This window comes from Plasmodium gallinaceum, assembly GCF_900005855.1.
Source record: "Plasmodium gallinaceum strain 8A genome assembly, contig: PGAL8A_v1_21, whole genome shotgun sequence".
Lineage (NCBI taxonomy): Eukaryota > Apicomplexa > Aconoidasida > Haemosporida > Plasmodiidae > Plasmodium > Plasmodium gallinaceum.
In genome coordinates this window covers 406,998-431,201 of record NW_021628323.1, presented here as the reverse complement: position 1 = coordinate 431,201, position 24,204 = coordinate 406,998, and the positions used below count along the sequence as shown (strand labels likewise).

The following is a 24,204-nucleotide window of genomic DNA, read 5'->3' as shown; positions in this document are numbered from 1 at the left end:
ATTAATATATATGTAATTCCTAGAAGTTTTTTTCTAATTTTTTTTTTTTGGTTTTTATATATATCTTTAAAAATATTAGTATATTAATCCTTACGACTTATTAGGCTAGACATTTCCAAGAAATAACAAAGTTAATATTATAAAATTATACCTCTAATAAGCTATTTTATACTAATAAAAATATACAAAAACAAACTATCGTATATTTATGATATAATAAATATGTCATAATTGTGTCTAATAAAATTAAAAGAGACTTCTCTATTCATTCTATTTAACTATTATTAATTATTGTATCTTAATTTATATTGGCATGTTATCTTCAATATCACAAAATATTTTTATTTTTTAATTAGTTGAAGCTTTTTTATTGAAGGGAAAATGTGCATTATTTTCTTTAAACTTATATATTTTGAAATATTAAAATTTTCTATTTTTAATATTGTCTTTGTTGAATATTTCTCGTATAAACTATATTATTTCAATATTTTGGTATTATATTATCTATATATTTTAAGAAATATAAGAACTTACCCTAAAAAATTAAAAATATATGCTCAATTTTAATTTTTAAATAATACTTAATATTACAAGAAAAAATCTCAACATTTAAGAATTAATTCTAAAAAATATTTTCGTTAGTATTTAATATATTATAATAACAATAAACTTTAAATTTATAGGAATATAATGTCAAAAAGAATCAAAACCCAAAATACACAATACAAAATCGTTTTTGTAGAGTCTCTTAACAAAAAATTATGCCTTCATATCAATAAAAATGGAAAGAATTTTTCTTATTTAAATAGGCAACTTCTTTTGATTTGTCTTCATTAATCTTTTCTTGATTTTCTAAATGCCAACTTTGCTTATAAGTTTCATTTTGTAAATAAAAAAAATTCCTTAAGAAAAAAAAATATATATAATTACTTTTGATATAAAAATTTCACAAAATACACAAGTTACTAAATTGTATAAAAGTTGTGATATATGATATACGGTTAGATAAATATATTCAATGATAATTTCACCTCCTAGTATTTAAAAAGAAGACGAAGCATAATTATAAAATCGTCTTTTTATAAGTTAAAAATATTAAGACTATAGCTGATTTTAATTAATATAGAAAACATTTTTTTTTATATATTTTATTTTTGTCATTAAGGATTATTATAGACAACTTTTTGTAACACATAAAAAACAAATATTATTCATATGCTTTGACTAAATCATAAAATTTTATATAAATTATTTATAAATATACACATATATGGTGACACGGTAACGCATTAAAATGATGTAATTTTTTCGATTTTGGAAAATTTTTATTGATAAATCCAAAAAGACAAACAAAAGATAATACTTTAAAATTAAAATTTAAAACTACATATGAGAATAATTACTTGCATAAATTTGTTGTTAAAATAGAAAATTTTTAACAAAATTTGTCCTTTCCTATTTTATATTAAATATGAGTTATTAAAAACTGATTAAAAAAGCATTATTAATTTTTTTTTTTTATATTGTTACTGCAAAAATCACCATGATTTTAATCTTTCATAATTTGTACATTATAAAAAGGAATGATCAACTTAATTTTTTGAGAACTCAAAAAGAAATAAATATATTTTCATTAAAGCAATTATTAATACATTTTTTATTACGTATCTTATCTTTTTATACAATAAAGATACTAAAATAGTATTTAAAAATTATAACGTAAGAATAAAACATTTGAATATCGTTAAGCCTTTAGATAAGTAGAACAATAATAGAGAAAGAAAAAATAAATTTGGATTTATGGTTAGTATTATAAACCAATCCATATAAATTTACCTAAAATAATATATCATTTAAATCTGAAATACAACTTTTGATGTCTTAACGAAAAAGGACTAGGAAAATACTATTTAATGTATTAAAGAATAAAATTATAAAACATAAATGTTAATATTATATTATATATTATTGCATATTTTAAAATTTTTACATCTTATATTTTATTTCATTTTACACTTTATCACAGATTATATAGGTATTTTGTTTCTTTTGAAAGCATAAAATTTCTGTATTTTCGTCTGGAAGATCGTAAAAAATTTTGTTATGAAATAAATTCCACATTTATACTGTAATTGGATTAAATTTAAGTAATGAAAAGGTATGTTTTTTTTAAATATTGTCTTAGAAAAACATTGAATTTTTATTAGAGATTTTTTTTTTCTGATGTTTTTACATATTTAAATAGAACTATAAGATTAGTACTTGATGAAAAGGTCAATAAATGTAATAAAAAATATATTATGCTTTAGGCATATTTTTTAAAATATATGAAAAACTGTAGAAATGAATTATAGTTTATTTCTACGAAAGATTTGAAGGAAAAAGAAATAAAAATTTTGAAAAACAAAATTTTGCTTGGATGTAGTTATACTCTAGATAGAAGTGACACCAAATTTTTATAAATCCTTTTCTTATACACTATAAATTTAATATCTAAAAAGTTCTGTTAGGATAATCAATAAACATATTGGATCCAATTTACTCAATGCAATGAAGTAAAATGAGTTAAACTGAAGCTTAAGTAGTTTTTCACATTATAAATATATTATAAATTTTTGGTTATTATAGTTTAAAGAAAATAAAAATATTATTTTAACAGAGTTATTAATTTAATTCAATATTTTATTGAAGGAGTATTTATTTTTATCACTTAATGTATAATATAAAAATATTCAAAGATAAGTTCAAGGGAACTTAAAAAAAACAATTATTATAATAGGATAAATATAATAATATATAATAATATTTTATTAAGTCCGGTTTATATAACATTTTTATTAAGTATTCAACTGCTCTATATATGATTCTAGAATTATGTAAATTTTTTTCAAAAAAAAAAGAATTTAAAGAGTTTGCAAATTATTTTTTTTTATTATTTATAAAATGTCTTGACAGTATTTTCAAAATAATTATGTTTCTAATAATTATTTTTTAATATTTAATAATGATAAAATAAATTATATTATAATATTATGATAATAGAAAGTATATTTTCTTGTTAAAATTATATTTATAAATAGAAGAAATGAAAAAAATTATGTTATATTAAAATTATAAATGTAAATTTTATTTAAAGTAATAATAAAGGGATAGAAAGAATTATTTTTACTGTGTTTTTATTTGATAAGTCTTACTAAAAATCATGTAGCATAAAATAATTTTAAAATTTTTATTTTATCCTAAAAAGAACAAATTATTGATTTTAATTTATTAAGTATAAACTATATAAATTAGCATTAATACACTATGTTGTTGTCAGGAGTGGGGTTCGAACCCACGCCCTTTCGGACAGCGGCCTAAACGCTGCGCCTTAGACCACTCGGCCATCCTGACATCGTAAAATTTATTCCAAAAAATAGAAACAATGAAATACAACATTTTATTATATAAAATAATTGCATAATTACTGAATTCTTTTTTGTTACAGTAAATGTTTTATTAAACATTATTATATATATATTTCTATTTTACTTATGTTTTCTATGTTTATTACAGTATTAAGAAATGATTATTTTTAAATTATTCAAGATATTTATATTTTATAAAATTAAGAATATATTGTTTATATTTATTTAAATAAAATGTTTTTGAATAAAAATGTATGTTCACAATAATTTAAATGACAAAAAATAATCGAAAAATATATTTTTTATTTTTGTATTTTCGCATTATTTTGGAAGCAAAAAAAATTTTTCCATCAAAAAAGATTTATAAATACTATTTAATATTTTATTCAGTTAATTATAAAAGTGTTTCACAAAATGAAAATGGTGTAATATTTAAGCTCAAAAATTTAAATTTTCTTAGGTTTTAATTAAATATAATAAATGAAAAGAAAAAGATGTATCTTATAAAATCATTAGCGAAATAAGTATTGCAAGTGCTAATATACCCTAAAATTACCATATTTAATAAAAATTTTTACATAAAGGAAGAGTTTAAAAACATATTTTTGAAGTTAATTTTTTTTTTAATCATTTATTTTTTAATTTTCTCAAAAAATGTAAATTTTTTTTTTAAAATTAAAAGTTTCTATTTATTTATAAGGAAAAAGAAAATAACATGTATAATATTTAATACAAGAAGGACAAGTACATGTTCTACTTAAGCATGATTTATATGAACAAATTTTTATGTTGATAAGTAATAAATATATTTACACAAAAAAATATTTCCTTAAATATATAAAAAAAAATATACTTGTAATTCTTTTAAAATTTTTTTTTTCTAAGAGGCTTTTCCTAAAGAGGCATACTTCAAAAAAAGTTCTAAATTTATTTACAAAACAATTTTTTAAACAAAAATAAAGTGTTTTCTATAATTTGAGAAAGTCATGTTAAAACACCAATTTACATTAATTATTATATTAAAATCGTATATTTATATATTTTAAATTAAATTTCAAGTTTGTTCTTACAATATAATACATAAATAGTTGATGCTATTATGTGATAAAATTTAAAATCATAAATTGCCTTTTTAACAGAAAAAAAGAATTAATATTTTATTAGCTCAAATTTTTTTTATTCATAAATTCATTAATTTCATTTTTAAAAATTTTTAAGTAATATTATCTATAAATTAATCAAAATAATAAATATTGTTTTTACTTCATTTACTAAAATTTATATGCATATATATTGTTGAAAGAAATTATTGTAATATATTTATTATAATATCTATAATTATATAGAAGTAAAAATATTTTTTTTTTTGTAAATCATTGAAGGTTATTAAACTTATAGTTGAATATGTAAAAAAAAAATATTTTATTTTGTTTTTTATATATTATTTCATGTAATTTTTTTTCCTTTCGGAAAAATGTATTATAATTTTAATTTTCTAAAATATAAAAAATATGTCTAAAAGTAAAACAAGTATTAATGTTAAAAAACATGATTAATTAATATGGAATGGTATCTTTATATATTAAATATTTTATATGCTCCAATAGTTTTTTATAGAAACATCTTTATTTAACTATATATTATTCTATTTCTATAGTAAAATTAAATGTTCTCAGACAGTACATATATATATATAAGAACATGAGCTAAGAATGAGGTGAATGATATGAAAAATTTTGTTAATATATTTTTTATATAGTCTTTAAAATTATTACTATTTTATAATTTCACGTTATTTTTTTAGTTATTTTTTAAAGACATTTTAAAGAAGATAATTTGTTTAAAGATAATTTATTATTCATAAAATTTTAAAATTATTGTAAGAAAAAAAATCTATTAATACCATTTTAAACATTATTCACGAGTATAAACATGTGTTATTTCTATTAAAAATAACGAATATAGTATTTCATATTTTAATATATTTACATTTGAAATATCGTAAATGATTTCTAGAATAAGGGAAAAAACTAATATGTATATCCGAGTATTTTGAAATAAAAAAACTTGCCCTTATATATATATAATATGTAATTGATATTTTCTATATTCTATTTTATTAAATATCAGTGTGAAGTGAAAATAATGTATTTGTAAAATAGAAATGGGAAAATTTGCATATAAATGAAGGTTGCAAAAACTATATTTTTGCAATCATTTAATAAAAATATAAAATATTTTTAATTAGAGAAAAGATTAAAAATATATTCTGAATATATTATAAAAGTTTATTCTTAATCAAAAGTTTCATTTAATTTTAAAATTTTTTTAAAAATTTTTCTTAGAGTTTTACTTATTTCAAAACATCATTGTTTATAAAAATTTTTTAATAACAACTTACAACCTAAATTTTGTTAAGAAAAATAAAAAAAAAGTTACAAGAAATGTACAAATCATAAACAAAAATACTAATGTTAAAAGAAATTTTGCAGAATAATAAAAAAAAAAATATTTCGCGTTCATTACTAAATTATAATTCATATAACATTTAAAAAGTTTTATATATTATCATGCGCAGTGTGCATCATTTTTTTTTTTGTTATATTTACGATTTTGTAAAAATACAAAAAAAAAAAAAAAAGAAAATATGAACACTAAAAAAAACAAATATACGATATTTTTTTAAATGTGGAATATAAGTGTGTATATAGTTTAAAATAAAATAAATAAAATAAGGGTGTTGATAATAAAATTCGTTAATTATATTTAACATATTTAATTTCCTGTTATATATTTTATGGCATCTTGTTTCTGACAATTTTCTTTTTTCATTTTTTTATATGAAATTATTTGTAATTATTATTTAGAATTTTATTGTTTCCTTATGCAAATTTTGAATTAATTATATAGAAAACGAAATAAAATAAAACATACTACTAAAATTATTTTAGAAGACAATTATTTGAAAAACTTTATATTAAATTTGGAAAGAGGTTTTAAAATTAAATTCATTAGTAAAAAAATTTTTAAAAATTACACATTTCACCTTTTAAATAAAAAGATAATATCATTTTTAACTGAACTTTTTTTTATTATATTTTTATATCATTTTATTTTATTTTTATTATATATTTTTTTTTATTGTGCCAATAAAAAAAAGCAAATAAATAATTTAAGATTTTATTTTTTTACGTAACATGAACTAATAAAAGAAAAATACTTAATTTTGAAGATTTTTTTCTTTCATTTTTTTATATATAAATATATATATTGTTTTGTTTTCATTTATTAAAAATAATGGAATTATATTTCAAATAAATTCAAAAAAAAAAATACAATTTTTTTTTATTTATAAATTTACATTTAAAGAAGATTAACACATATTGGGAAAAAAAGAAGAAAAAAAATAAAAGAAAAATAATGGATGGAATGTAACTATTTATAACAATTTTTTCTCAGTATCTTTTAATTCCTTTTTACTCCTCTTTTTTATGCAATAAATTATAAACTAATATTGAAATTTTCAATTAAAATTTTATTCATAACACTTTCTTTTTATTCGATGAGCTATTTTTAAGTATTTAGAAATAGTATATTATTTTTGTATTGTTTTTTTTTTTTTGTATTTGTAAAAATTTATGGAAACATATGAAGGATAAAGAAAATTATTCACCTTGAATAAAATAGCTGTTTGAAAGTTTTGATAATTGTATTATTAAAAATTTTCCTTTAAACTTATTTATAATTTTAATTATTGTTTTTTTCATAAAATGGAAATAAATGAAAATAACGAAAGAAATGACAACACTTCAGACGATGAAATATTAATTAATCAAATTAAGAAAAATTCATGTGATTACAAATTAAACGACTCTGAACAATTAAAGGACATCCAAATTGAAGCTAATTGTGAAAAAGGAGTTAATATCAATAACAAAATAAATATAAATGAGGAGAATAATGGTTGTATTGAGAAAATTGAATTAAAACATGAAAAAAATGATGTTTGTGATTATTCTGGTGAAAGTATAATTAATAAAAAAGATAATAAATTTAATTCTATTGGTGAAAATAATGAGAATTCAAAATTTAATGATGACAATAGAAACAACGAAAAGGATAAATTAGAAAAAAATAAAATAAATGTCAAGGAAGAAAAAAATGATGAAAAGTGTAAATTAATAAAAGATGAAAAAAAACAAGTATGCAAAATAAAAAAAGAGACAAATAAAAAACCAAAAAAGTTGCTTAAAAAGTCTGAAGAAAATTTTGAACCAATAAATAGATGGTGGGAAAAAATAGATGATCAAACTGATACACAGTGGCAATATTTAGAACATAGAGGAATTATATTTTCACCTCCATATGTGCAGCATAATATTCCTATTTTTTATAAAAGTATCAAAACAGAATTAAATGCAAAAGCAGAAGAATTAGCTACATATTGGTGTAGTGTCATTGGTAGTGATTATTGTACAAAAGAAAAATTTATATTAAATTTTTTTAAAACTTTTATAAATAGTCTGGAGAAAGATAATATTATAAGACAAGAAAATGAGAATAAACTTAAAAAAGGAGATATATCAAATTTTAAATTTATAGACTTTATGCCAATTAAAGATCACTTAGTTAAATTAAGGGAGGAAAAATTAAATAGAACAAAAGAAGAAAAGGAGGAAGAAAAAAAAATAAGAATGGAAAAGGAATTACCATACACATATGCACTAGTTGATTGGATTCGTGAAAAAATTTCAAGTAACAAAGCTGAGCCACCTGGTTTATTCAGGGGTAGAGGAGAACATCCTAAACAAGGTTTATTAAAAAAAAGAATTTTTCCAGAAGATGTAGTAATTAATGTGAGTAAAGATGCTCCTGTTCCGCGACTTTACGATAATATGTGTGGGCATAATTGGGGAGATACTTACCACGATAATAAAGTGACGTGGCTAGCATATTACAAAGACAGTATTAACGATCAAATTAAATATACATTTTTATCAGCTCAATCCAAATTTAAAGGCTATAAAGATCTTCTAAAGTATGAAAATGCAAGAAAGCTGAAATCTTGTGTTCACAAAATTAGAGAAGATTATAGAAATAAAATGAGCAATAAAAATATTGTTGATAAGCAATTGGGTACAGCAGTTTATTTAATAGATTTTTTGGCTTTAAGAGTAGGGGGTGAAAAAGATATAGATGAAGAAGCGGATACTGTAGGTTGTTGTAGTTTAAGAGTTGAGCATATCAGTTTTGCTCATGATGTACCAATTAAAAATGAAAGCAAAAATGACTCGAGTGATAATAAATCCAATAAGAAGCCATTACCGAAAACATTGGATGATATTAAAGCAGAAGATTGCTTTATAACATTGGATTTTTTGGGAAAAGATAGTATTCGATATTTTAACACTGTAAAAATTGATAAGCAAGCATATATTAATATAATAACATTCTGCAAAAATAAAAATAAGGATGAAGGAGTATTTGATCAGATTAATTGCTCAAAATTAAATGAGTATTTGAAAGAAATTATGCCAACATTATCAGCAAAAGTTTTTCGTACATACAATGCTTCGTATACTCTTGATCAGCAATTAAAAAGAATAAAAGAAACAAATGGGAAATCAAAATATTCATTATATTCATGTGATACTGATTTACACAAAAAGAAAAAGAGGAAATTAGGGCAAAGAACTTCTTCACTAAGTATACTAAGTGATATTAGTGATTCAACGTTAAATGAAAAAAATAAAAACAATGAAGAAAAGGAAAATAATGAGAACACATCTAATAATTTACTAAAGGATAACAATATAGAAGATAAGAATTCTCCAATAGAAGTGGATGTTTCTAATGTTAATGAACTTATTAACTTTTTCAATAATGCTAATAGAGAAGTTGCTATTTTATGTAATCATCAGAGAAGTATTCCAAAACAACATGATACAGCAATGTCGAAAATAAAAAAACAGATAGAAGTTTATAATGAAGATATAAAGGAATATAAAAAATACCTGCAACATTTAAAAAAGAGTAAAGATAAAAAATTCGTTTTTGTTTCTAAGGTTGTTACTTTAGATGGAACTTTAAGACCAAATAAAGTAAAAGATAATATGAAAGAAGAATCTTGTAAAAAAAAGTTAATTGCTCTTATAAAAAAAGTAGAATTATTACAAAATCAAATGAAAGTAAGAGATGATAATAAAACTATTGCTTTAGGAACTTCTAAAATAAATTATATGGATCCAAGAATAACTGTTGCTTTTTGTAAAAAATTTGAAATACCAATAGAAAAAATATTTAATAGAAGCTTAAGACTTAAGTTTCCATGGGCAATGTTTGCTACAAAAAATTTCTGTTTTTAAAAAAAGTTTTAAATATTATGTTTTAAAAGATAAAGAAAAAAAATTAATCGCAAAATCTATATAACGTAAAAATTGCAAAATTTTCCTTGTATCATACATACTAGGAATTGTTAAAAAAAAATATGTATGAAAATTTTTTTTTTTTTTTATGCATTTGTAATTATGATGGTGTTACACTTTTCCATAAATATGCTTGCTCTTTTTGTATGAATATTTAATTTATATTTATATAATTTTAAAATTTCCGTATATTTATATATATATTTTTAAATTAAGAAAAAAAATAATTACAAGTATGTTTTATTATTTATGTTTACATTTTTTTTTAATTAGACAAATTTTAATATAAAAAGGAAATTTTTCTTTTATATCTAAAAAATTTCAAGTTCAATATGCTCATATGAATATATATCATCGATACTAACACAATCCATTTCACAAGAAAATATTATTACGTTTCCTACACTAAAATTATTTATAATATTTTTTAAAACATTATTCTCTTTATTTTGAAGTTTTTTTTCTATCTGGTATATAAAAGTAGAAAAAAATTGTAACTCAAACACTAACTTGCTTTTGCAATGTGCACACAACATATTTTTACCTTTTAAGTAATTCTTTGTTTGTTTATGCATATATAAAAATTTACCTTTGTATGAATATCTTAAAATTTGATTATAATTTTTACTTAAATATGAATAAAATTTTATGCATCCATTAAAATCGTTTTCAAAACTTTCTTCATTATTATCTATGTCATCATTTCCTTCATTATTACATTCTTCATGTTCTAAAATGTGTTTATTATGTTCATACATCTCATACATTTTCTTTGCTTTTTCATATAAATAGTCTTTATCATATTCTTCATCATCTTCTACTAAATATATATAATAGCTGGGAAGTTTAGAATCATTGCTTGGTATAATATTTACATTTTCATGATTCATTTTATAGCATTTATTTAGTTCTTTTTTGTTGTCAAATGTAATCTTGGAATTTATTAAGTCGTACGATTTATCATAGTATGTTTCATATGTATTGATATTATTAGAGTTTATATTATGATTGTTTTCATTTTTCTGATTTACGTAGTTTAGACTTTTATTTATGGAATAATTAAAAAGAGGAATATTTGACTTTTCATCTTTGACACTTTTTGAAAATAAGGAATTCCAATCAATTAGTTTTTCTTTTCTACAAATTATTTTTTCTTGAAACACATCTTCCTTTTCAGTATTTTCACCAGAGAAACTAAAAGTAGTTTTTCCATTATCTTCAATCTTTTTTGAAGATGTAGAGCAATACCTGTTGATTTTTATATTTTTATCTGAACACACTTCATGCATATTTAAACCATTTTTATCTTCTATTTTCTTATATTCTGAGTTATCTAATAACTTTTTTTTTGCTTTAATACAAACCCAATTTCTTTTATCCATGTTACATTTAGTGCTATTCACACAACAAAATATATATATTATTCTTATGTATTCATCATATGATGTTGATAATTGAAATAAAAATATTAAGTCTTTTTTACATATGGTACATTTTAAGTGTATATTTGCTGGTTCTTTTCCACATAACCACAACGGATCACCTCCAAATTTAGAATCATTTTTTAAATCAAAATTATCATCAATTTCATCAGATAGTACCCCTATATACATATTTATTGTTTTCAGTTTTTCTTTTTTGAATATTTTTATATATTTAAAAAAAAAAAAATTTGAATTTTAACAAAAAAGTGTGGATACAAAATAAGGTAAATGAATCATTTTTAAAAATTTACAGTTTTTTTATAAATTAACTTTTACAATAAATTTTTACATGAATATACAATCTTAGAAAAGTTGAAAATACTAATATTAAGAAAATGTAATATTATATGATAGAAGGATTCTTTAAAATAAAATAGAAAAGTTATTTATTATTCATCCATACAACATCATTTGTTAATTTTTTTTTTCTTAAAATTGATATAATTTAATATAATTTTTATGAGATGCTGTATCTAATACATTATATTATTCGATGAAAAATTATTAAAAAGGAGTAATTTAATATATAAAAAGAATATGTTTCATTTATAATTAGAGAGTGCTTTTAATGATCATATTTGAAATTTTCATTGTACATTTAATAAAAAAAACAATTGTGTTAAGGAATTTTTCCTTATTTTTTTTTTTTTTTTTTTTTTATCTTTTTTTAAATATAATAACTGTTCATAAAAATATTTGGAACTTTAAAATTTAAGAACAAAATATAATTTTTAAAAAAATCATCAAATAAATTATATATAAAAATTATTCTCATAGTATGTTTAATTTTAAGCTAAGAGTAATTCGTGTACAAAATTGTAATTGAATATTTGTCGTTAAATGTTTTATCCTTTTAAAAATTTTTTTCCTTTAAAGTATAATATTGTTTTAAATTATAAATGAAAATCGTGGAAAAATTATAAAATGATATTTTTACAAATAAATTATCAGGGTTATTAGTTTATTTCATTTTAATAAAAGGCGTTTTTAGTTATTACAAATATAAGTTCATTTTTAAGTAAGTTAATAGAGAAGAAAAAAAAAAATATTTCCATAAAATTCAAATATATAATAATATAATATTAAAGGGGATTAACTTAATATGCATGTTTTTTATATATAAAAAAATCTTTTATTATAAAATGAAAAATTGAATTGTATTAAATATTCTATGAATATTAAGCATTTTAATTTTATATATATATAAAAAAATGATATTACGAATTTCTATTTTATGAAAATTCATTAAAGATTTTAAATGAATTGAAAATTTCTGTATATTTCAGTTTTATTTACATAAAACAGATGTGTTGAATTTTAACAACTTTTCGGTGACGAAGGGAAATTCTCTAATATATATATACATTTAAAAGGTATACTTATAACGCATGGTACTTCGTATTCCAAAATAAAAATTATTTTTTATTTTTTTTTTATTCGAATAAAAAAAAAAAAAAAAATAGGACGTTTTATTTCTTGTATATTTTTACCATCCGTATATTAAATAAAAATATTCTTTTACATTTATTTTTGTTATATTTTTAAATTTTATAAATTGTGCACTAATATAAAAAATTAATTTTCATAGTTTCAAATAAAATTATATGATAAACATTTTACTTATTTTAATGATTAAAATTGTAATATATTATATCCTTCATTCATGCATCTTTATTTTCCATTAAAATACTGAAAGAGAAATTTTTTAAGAATTTTTTCTTAATTATAAAAACAATTAAATTTTTTTTTTAAATAAATTTTTTATATTTTTTTTAAAAATATATTTTTTATAAAGTTAATATTTTTTGAATTTATCTTTAAAAAAATTTTATAAAATGGAAGAAGTCGAAAGGCATATAAAGTTATCAAAAAAGAATTATTGTTCAGTAGCTTTAATTGTTGGTGATCCTGAAAGAGTTGATAAAGTAAAGTTATTATGTGATTCTTACGTAGATTTGGCTTATCACCGAGAATATAAAAGTGCTGAATGTCATTATAAAGGTCAGAAATTTTTATGTGTAAGCCATGGAGTTGGTTCTGCTGGTTGTGCAATATGTGTAGAAGAATTAATTAATATTGGTGTTAAAGTATTAATTAGAGCAGGTTCTTGTGGAACTCTTCAACCACATGAAATGAAAAGAGGTGATATTTGTGTTTGTCACGCAGCTATTAGAGAAGATAGACTTTCCCATTTGATAATAAATGCAGACTTTCCAGCTGTTGCTGATTTTGAAGTTTATGATACATTACTAAAATGTGCAAATGAACTAAATGAACATATTTTTACAGGAATGTGTTTAACTTCAGATTTATACTATAAGCATTCATTAATTCCAAATCAATTAGAATTATATTCAAAGGCTCATGTGGCTATTAATGATATGGAATTAGCAACTGTTATGGTTATTGGAAGTTTGAAAAAAGTAAAAGTAGGAGGAATTTTTATTGTTGATGGTTCCCCACTTAAATGGGATGAGGGAAATTTTGACCCTGTATTAAACCCAGAGAAATTAAAAAATATGATTATAATTTCTCTAAATGCCTGTGCACGTTTGGCTGCAAAATATAAATGAAAGAAAAGAGGAAATAAAAAACAATGTTTTATATTATTATAACATATATATGCAGATGAAAATGTATTCATATGCATAAATGTATATATTTAGCTAAATGCATTTACTATAGTAATTTTTTTTTTTTACTAATACAAAATAGTATATATGTATAACAAAAATACTGTTATACATATATATAAGTTATTACTTATTTACTACTGTATTATTTTAATAATACAAAGTATTATGTTTAAATAGTAAGAAAAAGTTCTTTTATATATATATATAATATATTTATATATATATGAATTTAGCTAAATATATACTCAATTTTTTAATACTATTGTTTTTTTTTGTCTCTTTTACTTTTTAATAAGCATATAAATTTTTTCTTTTTGTTTTGCTATTTGGTAAATATTTTAACTATATATGCTTGTTATTTTTAAAGAAAAGAATAAAAAATTTTCAATTTTTTTTTTTTTTTTTTTAACACATTGAAATGTAACATTTTAGATTGTGTAATTAAATTTTCAAAATAAAAAATATACTTAAGAATATATTCATATTTATAGTAAAAAAAAAATATATATATTCTCTTAATTTAATAAATATAATTTATTTAAAAAATCTCTCTTAAAAAGGTTAATGGTAAGGATTATCACGTAAAAATAATAATTATATACATAATAAGTAAAGAGTTATTTGCGTTTTATGAAGAAAAAAAAAATATTTAGTTATTTAGAAAAGTTTCGTTTTTACATATGTGCAACGAAACATCATTCAATAGTTATTACAAAATTTTTAACAATTTCACAGAATTTGAATACACATTAAATTTTTTATTGATAATCATTTTTATCATATTTACATTTTTAATTTAGTTAAGAGGAAAACAAAATGTTTACATAATACACTAATTAACAATAAAAGAAAAATCATTAAAATTACATATTTTATATTTGTATAATAATATTGAGGATTTTTTTAAGAATTAAGTTTTTATTTTGTGTACTAGGAGAATTTTCTCATTATTTTGTTTTATAATATATGAGGACATATTTAAGTATTAATTTGATTTATTTTATATTATTTTTTTGTAGGATGTAAGTACCTTATAAAAATAAATTTTAATAAAATTTCAAACAAGTAAATGTAGAGATTTGCAAAATTTGCCAAAGTAGTAGTTCATTGAAAGCATTAAACAGATGATGTATTTTTTCATTTTAAAATGTGTTAAATTAAGTCTAAGTAGTATTTGTACTTAAATGTTATAAAGCTGTATATATATTATCTTAGTTGAATTTTTCATATTTTTTAAAAGTATAAATTGTTCTAGTTAAGAGAATAATACTGTTTTTATCTATGAAAAAATAAAGAAAGGTTCAAGGAAATTACTATAGAATTATGTTTTAATGTGTAAATTAACTCATTTATTTTCACATATCTTTTATTAATAATTTCAGTTTTTATACCCTTTTTAAAAAACCTTTAATTAAAATATCAAAAAATAGAAATTACGTAAAATTACAAAAAAAAAAAATATATATTTACTTATAGATTTAGATATACATACTAAAAAATTAAGTTGCTCGATGTGATTTTTATGTTTTTTGCCATTAATTTACTTTCTACGTTCACCATATAAAAATTATTTAGAATTCAATAATTTATGAATTACTTTTTTGGAATTTTTTTGTATTAACAGTTAAGTAAAAGGATATTTAATGTATTTTCACTTTATTAATAATTATTAAAAGATTCTTTGGAACATAATTGTTTTCAATAATATTAGCAATGTAAAATAGTATTAAATTAATCAAATAAAAAAAATTTATATTTAATTTACAACTTCTTCGTAAATAATGATTTTACACTTATATTACATTAAAACAGAATTTCTAATAATACGTAAATATTAATATATTTTTCATGTGAAACTTCTTATGTGTAATCGTTGATTACTCATCTAATAGCGCCACAAAAGTGGCACTTGGAAGGATTTGTTTATTTTAAATATTATAAATTAAAAAATAATAGCTGAGAAACATCAAAAAAGGAATTTTTTTTTATCTGATGTTTTTTATGAGAAGTCTATATAGCTATTTAATTTTGAAATGTAAATTTACTTACAGATTTAAAAAAAAAAAACAGAAACATAAATGTTCTGAACAAACAAGAAATTAAGTAAAAATAATAGACCATTTTCAGTTTTTTTTAAACGTTTTGGAGGAATTCATGCACCAAAAAAAAAAAAAAAAAAAAAAAAAAAAAAAAAAAAAAAAAAAAAAAATAAAACACATAAACAAAAGAATTATAAAATATTTAAAAAATTTTAATAAATTTAAAAAAAAAAAAAACATTAATACACATAAACTCTTAGTTTAATTTAGATGAAAAAAGGTTCAATTAAAATAATATATTTTAATGCATATGTATATGTTATATATATTAATAAACTTCAAAAATGTCAAAAACTTTTAGTGAATCACATTCACAAACGGAGAATAATTCCGATAAAAGGTCAAAAATAGATGATGATGTATTATCAAATGCAGATAGTAATGCAAGTTCCAAAAAATTAAATAAAAAAAGCGTTTATAGTAAAAAGTCTAATGTTCAACAATTATTAGCAAGAATAGCTCAAGTAAAAATATTAACACAAATTATATTTAAGAATTATATGTATTTGTATATTTAAAGTTAAGAAATAAAAAAGGAATAGAAAAAGAAAAAATTAAGTTATATGTATTTAACTTTTTTATAGGAAATTGATGAGAGAGAACCAAGTAATGTAATACATTTTATTGTTGATTTTTTATGTAAGCATTATCCAGAGCATTTACATGGTTTTGAATCTATATGGAATGGAGGTCTTTTTAATATTTTAATATTTTCATACGTATAATAAATGCTATTTATGTTTTGAAATTTTCATGAATATAATTTTTTTTTTTTTTTTTTATTATAGATCCAGACTTAGAGCAAGACAGACTACTAGTAGTGGAATTTTTTAAGTATCAAAAACTTCCTGTGGAAATATCTGTACATTTTATTAATGCTGGGTTTGACACAGTGGAAACATTATGCACATTATCAGCTAATTCTCTTGATGATGTAGAAAAATTTAGTAATACTAGATGGTTACCAGGACATAAAGTTCGATTACAACAAACCTTTAACGATATTACAAATAGAGTTCGACGCTTTAAAGAAGAAAGAGATTCCTTAATAAAATCATTGAGGCAAGGATATATAAGTCCATCTCCAATACATAGCTCATCTATATTACCCAAATCAATAAATCCTATGATGGCACCAGTTATTTCTCGTGTATCTTCACCAATTAATATTTCTACTAGAACTGGTAATTATGTAAGAGTAAATGAACCAGTATCTTCCTGTTTTTTCAAAAGATAGAGAAGTGCATTTATTGATTATGTTTATATACTTTTATTTTTAATATTATTTAAAAATAAAAAAAATTCCGTATTTTAATTTTTAATAAAGTGATGTTTTAATTTAAATAAAAAATAGCTTATTTTTGCGTATTAATATATTTATTATATACTTAGTAGTAATAATGATTGTAATTAGTTTTTTAAAACGTTTTTTTTTGTGTGTATCTTTATTTTTTGTTTTATATTAAATAAAAAATTTTAAATTAAATGTAGTAATTATCCTAAAATTATTTACAGATATACATATACTTTTGTTAATTTTAATTATATATATTTACATTTCTTATTTTAAATGAAAATGAAGTTATAAAAAAGTTGTCTTTGTTTTGTTGTGAGTGAAATATATTATTTTATATTTTATTTTCAGCAATTATGGAACTTTATAATTAAATGCTTTAATAATAAAAACTTATGTTTCTAGATTTATTTATTCTTAATTTTTCTAACGCATTAAATTATAATTTCATATATATATATATATTTAATTTATTATTGTTTTGTTATTAATAATATGCATATGATAGAAATGGAAATATTTTAATTTCACTAATTTGATTTACATTAAAGTGTTTATTTTTAATTTTAATAAGTTATTACTTGATTAAAAATATGAATGATGCCATTTTTTCTTTATATGTATATCAAATGTTTATATTTTAATTAAATAAAAAATATTTAAAAAATAAGGAAAATTTCAAAATTTTCAAGTTCTTTTAGATAAAAGAGTCTATATTAAATAATTTTTATGGAAAATAAATTCTTTACGCTTACATTAGGGGAAGTTGTTCTTTGTCTATATTTTACATTATTTAAATTTTCAAATTAATAGATTATTTAAATTTATAAAATGAAAAAAAAAATAAAATGTGTAAATCAGTTTGAAAATTTTATAAAAAATTTTTTTTTTCCAAAAATAAAGATAAGAAGCTTTTTTGAATGAAAATTCAATTTTGTAAAAAGGAGAGACACTATACACATTTCATATAAATAACTATTGAAAGTGAAACTGTTACGTGTAAACTTAAAATGGAAATATTAAATTTATTTAAAATGATTTATAAATGTTTAAGTTGGATAACAAGAGTATTTTTCTTTTTGATGCATTTTATTTATAATTAGGAAAAAGTATAAATATAATTTTTAAAAATTAGAAAAGGGCAATATTTTTTGCACGTGTATGTATAAATATAATATTATAGCAAGATTAAAAATAATAAATGTGTGATTTATATATTTTAAAAGAAGAATTAATTCGTTAAATAATGTTTTTTTTGAATGTTTTTTTTATTGCCACATTTCGTTTTTTTATTAATTAAAAATTTTGATCAATATACTAATTTTTAAGTAATTAAGAATAATCTTTCTAATAAAAAATGTATACATAATTGTTTCCTTTTTAACAAAGAGCATATTTTCTTATAAAAAAAAAAAAAGTAATCATTATTAGTTAACTATTCATTTATTATTGAAAAAAAAGTCCACAATGAAAGCTAATAGAGAAATCATGTAAAATATAAAAATTTTCTTTATGCATTATTAAACTAATCATTAATTAGACACTTAAGGTTGAAAAGTAAAAAAAAAAAATAATATATTAGTGAAAATGAATTTCAATGTTATAAAAAGTAACCTGTATATATGGTGAGTTAATAAAAATTCCTTTAAAATAAAACAAGTTTAAAAAGTTTTGCAATGAATAAAAATTTGATTTAGAATATATTTTTTAAAATGTTTGTATAAGGTATAGATTTACCAAAATAAAGGAAAAATAAAAATAAAAAAAAATAGGATTTTATTCGCACATGCACACACACACAAAAAAAAAAAAAAAAAAATGAAATGAATTTTGAAATAATTTCATAATGCTTTAAATATATATTATATATATATGTATGTTAGACGAAAGATATATATAGAACAATTTTTAAAAATACTTTAAATACATCATATATCAATTAAAAAAAAGAAAGATTAATGATTAATTTTTATGTTTAGAATTTTAATATTTTCTAAAGGTTTGTCCTTTTTGTCAGTACGCACATTTTCTATATCCAAAACGACATTGGTCCCTTGAGTTACTATTCCAAAAACTGTATGCTTAAAGTCAAGCCAGGGACAAGGAACTGTAGTTATAAAAAATTGAGATCCATTAGTATTAGGACCACAGTTTGCCATTGATACCATAAATGGTTTAGAATGATTAAGATGATCAAAAAATTCATCTTCAAATTCATTTCCCCAGATACTCTCCCCTCCTGTACCATCTCCTGAGGGGTCTCCAGTTTGAATCATAAAATGCTTGATGACTCGATGAAATATGCAATTATTATAATATCCATTTAAGGAATGAACAGAAAAATTTTGTACCGTCTTTTTACATTCTTTATAAAAAAGATTAATATATATTTCTCCCATAGTTGTATAAATTATTGCACTTTTAGGAGTTTTGGTACTATTTTCTATGTTTTTCAAAGGTGTTGATAAGAAAGAATTTAAATCATTTTTTGTTGGTTGTTCATTATATACATCTCTTTCTTCTAATTCATGTTCGTTTAATGTCTTTTTTGTAAAAACGTAAAATCTTGATTTTTTATAAACGGTGCAAAATAAAGCACAATCAGATATGTTTTTTTCATTTATATATAGAGATTCATGAATATTTGCTTTAATTTTGTTTACCGGTATTATCTTTTGGTATAATGAAATGGATAAGTATCGTAAATTGGTTTCATTTTTACCAATTATGTAACACAATTGATTGGTTATAAAATTAACAACTTTTATACCAATAAAAGTAGAATATATTATGTATTGATTTGATTCATCAAAAATAACCATATCCAATTTTATATTTTGATTTTTTATACTTTTTTTTATCTCTTTCTCAATAAAAAGCCTTTTTCCAAAATCTAAACTATCCATATGCAAATCTTTTTTTAATGGATCATTTTGAGCTGTTAGATACATTTCTGTACTTTCATCATAAACCCTATATAATTTCATAGTTGTAAACTTATATATTCGTAAAAAATAATTTTCTGATAAAACAGCCATAAATTTACCATCTGAACTTAAGCTTATGCACATTGCATATGTCTTATATTTACATAACTCATATAAATCTGTTTCACTTTTAAAAGAAAATTCTAGTTTCTTTATATTGTGTCTTTTATTAAAATTACTAGTGTTCATTTCACTATTTTTTTGATTTTTTTCGTTATCATGTTCATATTTAGGAAATTTAAAATGAGTTACATCAACAATGTCAATTAGTCCATTATTATCACTTAATACACACAAATTGTAAAATTTATTGTACTTTATAATTTCAATAATATTACAACTAAAATCTATTATTTGAATACATGTATCACTTTCTAAAGGTTTATAAATATATATGCATGATTTTTCACTTGAAGATATAGCAACCTTTACAGATGTGGAAAAAAGAGATGAATAAATAAACTCTCCTGTTTTCGGAGAAAAATTTAATTTTATCATTATATTCATATCAAAGCTACTAATATCAAATTGCTTGTAAGTTTTATCTTTAGATAAACTACCTAATATCTCTTCATCTTCTGAAATAAACAAACAAATAATTTCATCTGAATGAATTTTAAAATGTTTCACAAACTCAATAGATCCTACATTTTTATACCAAAATTTTATAACGCCATTAGCACTTCCAGTTACTATATATTTTTTTTTATTACTCACAATAACGTGAGTTACAGTATCTGTGTGCATATAACTTACTTCATAATTCATATTAGTTGGAATATTTTTTAGATATATATCATTATTTATTCTAGCTTTTTTCTTCTTTTTGCTTATTTTTATAACTTTTCTTTTATTTAAAATACTTTCCTTTTTTTCTTTTTCTTTTTCTTTGCGATTTTCATTTTCTACTTTTTTTACATTTATAGAAGAGTTTTTGTTATTCATTAAATCTTCAGAATTTTTATCACAATTATCAACTTCATAAGTATTATCTTCTCCCTCTAAAGGAGCTGGACCAAAGCTTCCATCGCTTGATTCATCATCCAAAGAATGAAAAACATTATTATTATTTCCTTTTTTTTCTTTATTTTTGTTATTTACATTTTCTATTACTTCATTTTTATGCATATTATTTTTTTCTTCTTCTTCATTTTTACTTGTAACATTATCATTCGCATTCATTTTTTTTTATTATTTTCTTTTAGAATATTATAAATCATCATATATGAAAATTTCTTTAAAAATATTTAGGAACTAATTTATATCTTCATGATAATTTAGAAAAAAAAAATTTAAGTTTTTTTAGTATTCCTTTTTAAAAAATTAAAAAAGAAATAACTAGTTTTCTATAAACTAATATCCTTTATAAACCTGAAAAATTTATGAAAAACTTTAAAACATATACAAATTCATTTGATTTATATATATATTTAAAAAGTTAAAATATATGTTATTCATATTGAAATTTTTTCCAAATTTATGTACTCAAAAATAATTTTAAAGTGAAAAAAATAACATAAGAAAAAAAAAAAAAAATTTTTTGAAACATAATGCATAATTGGTATATTTTTTAATGAATCAAAAATAAAATTTAATATTCAAAATATTTTAAATAAATTTTTTATTTATTGACAAAATATTGGGAAAGTGTATGTTTATTATAACTTTAAATTAATATTTTAAAGGGTTTTAAATATTTATTAAGTTTGCCAAAGTGTTGAAATAATGAAAAAAAAAAGTAGCTACTTTTTAAATTAAAAAGCATTATCAATTATATTAAGTAATCTCTGTATTTTAAAATAAATATTTTGTTTTCAATCTATTATTATTTTCAAATTTTTTTTTTTTTAATTAATATTTTATATGCATAATTTTGTTAGCTTACAACACATTCCTAAGAGATACATGAAATCAGTTCTTAAACACGGCTAAATTATTTCCATTTTTATTTAAAAATTATTCATTTAAATCTAATTATAATACCATAAATTTTATAGAAATTTAAATTTTTCAATAAAAATATAAGAAAGGATTTAACTAAATAATATTCCAAAATATTATGTTAAAAACTTAAGATATAATTGTAACAAAACAAAATTATATAAAACTAAAAATGAATAATTTACTTATATAGACATTTTACTAAATCTTAGAATTATTATAAGTAGAAGGTTCTCAATAAAACTTGGAATAATAGATTATATTTTTTAACTTCTCTTAAAATTTACGTTGAAATGAGATAATGCTTATAATTTATATAATGTTTATTTCATTGAATTACATAATAGAATTATCACAAATAATTAAATATGATTCAGTGACATTTAAGCTTTACATTATTAAATAGTTTCTATATTTTAATATATAATTTTTTTTTTTTTACAAAGTGTTCTATTTCAACTCTTTTAGATTGATAAAATAGTGATATAAAGTAGTATTATATATATATATATATGTGTAAAAAGAAGTATATAAAAATAAACATATGTATAATGTTATAAAATAAAATTGTAAATATTCATTTAATTAATACTTATGTGCATGAATTGGGTGATTATTTTAAGAATATTTATTATAAATACATATTATGAAGCACCGACTAGTGAATAATTTTTTTTTATTTTAAAGAATAATATGCTTTAAAATATTTTTCCAATTTTCAAATAAAGTATATTAAAAATTATATAAATGCATAAATATAATATTGTTTTTACATTTGTGTTATAGCTTAAAATAAAATTTATAAAAAGAAAAAAAAAAAAAAAAAAATGGTATTTTTTTACATCTATATATAAATTATTAGGGCTTCATTTGAATTGATATGCCTATTATTTTTATTACATAAAGAAAAAATTATGACTAGTATGATTTTAATGGTGAATTAATGTATTTTCGCATTTATATAAATATATACTTTTGTGTATTTTAACGTATGCACATTTATATATATAATGATTTATGCATTAAAGAAAAATTTAATATTTTAATGATGTTGAATTTTTACAGTAATTTTATAAAATTAAGTTTATTATCTTTATTACATTTTTATTTATAATATATTTTTTTATCTTTTATTTATGTGTATTTTAAAAATTTTTGCTAACTTGTGTGGATTTTTTTTTTTTTTTTTTTTAATTGCGCTAAAATTTTATTATTATATATATATATATTTATTTTTTTTTTTTATTATTATCTTTTCTAAATAATAAACTTTTAGAGGATTTTTAAATGCGAATTTTATATAAAGAAAACGCTAGCATATTTTTTTCATTAGTAAATATGCTGTAAATCTAATATATATATATTTTTGCATAATTTTCTCTTTTATGAATACATGCAAAATAAGTGTATAAAAGTGCGAGAATTGGTATAAAAAATAGTTATAGTTATTTAAACAAAAAATTTCTTAATTATATAATTTACCCACTTTTACTTTTTATGCCAAATTATTATATTTTATTACTTTTCTATATATATCATGAAGACATGTATTATTTTCCTTGAGTTAATTACATTTTTCTTTCTTTTTTTTATTATATTAACAATTTATGTTATTTTAGTATATCAAACTAAATATATATTTAAATTTTTTTTTTATAGTAATCAATGTTTCATATTTGCACCTATTTGTTTTAGTTAAAACTAAAAAAAAAAAAAAAAAATATAAAAATTTATTTGCACACGTTTTAAGCACTTTTTGCCCATGAAATAAATCTAGTATAAATTTTATACGTGCTCATTGTTTATACGTGTATATATGTATATATTCTAAAATATGCGTTATTTTTATTATTTTTATTTTTTTTTTTTTTTTTATATTCTAATTTTGAAGTATTAATAAAAAAAAAAAAAAAAAAAAAAAAAAAAAATTT

At 19.2% G+C, this 24,204-nt stretch overlaps 5 protein-coding genes and 1 non-coding gene across 6 annotated transcripts; 3 read left to right on the top strand and 3 right to left on the bottom strand.

Moving 5' to 3' along the window:
* Window positions 1-3,313: 3,313 nt before the first annotated feature.
* Window positions 3,314-3,393, bottom strand: PGAL8A_00031800. The gene has a single exon. It is a non-coding gene; the product is annotated as a tRNA-Leu (tRNA).
* Window positions 3,394-7,177: 3,784 nt separating this feature from the next.
* Window positions 7,178-9,772, top strand: PGAL8A_00031700 (topoisomerase I, putative; the record flags this gene model as incomplete). The annotated part of the gene is made up of 1 exon (XM_028674316.1): window positions 7,178-9,772. The coding sequence occupies one exon, from the start codon at window positions 7,178-7,180 to the stop codon at window positions 9,770-9,772; it is 2,595 nt and encodes an 864-aa protein (XP_028530681.1).
* A 371-nt stretch (window positions 9,773-10,143) lies between these two features.
* PGAL8A_00031600 (conserved Plasmodium protein, unknown function) lies at window positions 10,144-11,445 on the bottom strand (the record flags this gene model as incomplete). Its single annotated transcript, XM_028674315.1, has 1 exon — window positions 10,144-11,445. One exon carries the CDS (start codon window positions 11,443-11,445, stop codon window positions 10,144-10,146), a length of 1,302 nt encoding a protein of 433 aa, XP_028530680.1.
* Window positions 11,446-13,151: 1,706 nt separating this feature from the next.
* Window positions 13,152-13,889, top strand: PGAL8A_00031500 (purine nucleoside phosphorylase, putative; the record flags this gene model as incomplete). The annotated part of the gene is made up of 1 exon (XM_028674314.1): window positions 13,152-13,889. The coding sequence occupies one exon, from the start codon at window positions 13,152-13,154 to the stop codon at window positions 13,887-13,889; it is 738 nt and encodes a 245-aa protein (XP_028530679.1).
* A 2,446-nt stretch (window positions 13,890-16,335) lies between these two features.
* SIP (stripes inner membrane complex protein, putative) lies at window positions 16,336-17,288 on the top strand (the record flags this gene model as incomplete). The annotated part of the gene is made up of 3 exons (XM_028674313.1): window positions 16,336-16,515; window positions 16,636-16,741; window positions 16,840-17,288. 3 exons carry the CDS (start codon window positions 16,336-16,338, stop codon window positions 17,286-17,288), a joined length of 735 nt encoding a protein of 244 aa, XP_028530678.1.
* Window positions 17,289-19,300: 2,012 nt separating this feature from the next.
* Window positions 19,301-21,514, bottom strand: PGAL8A_00031300 (peptidyl-prolyl cis-trans isomerase, putative; the record flags this gene model as incomplete). The annotated part of the gene is made up of 1 exon (XM_028674312.1): window positions 19,301-21,514. One exon carries the CDS (start codon window positions 21,512-21,514, stop codon window positions 19,301-19,303), a length of 2,214 nt encoding a protein of 737 aa, XP_028530677.1.
* Between the last annotated feature and the right edge of the window lie 2,690 nt (window positions 21,515-24,204).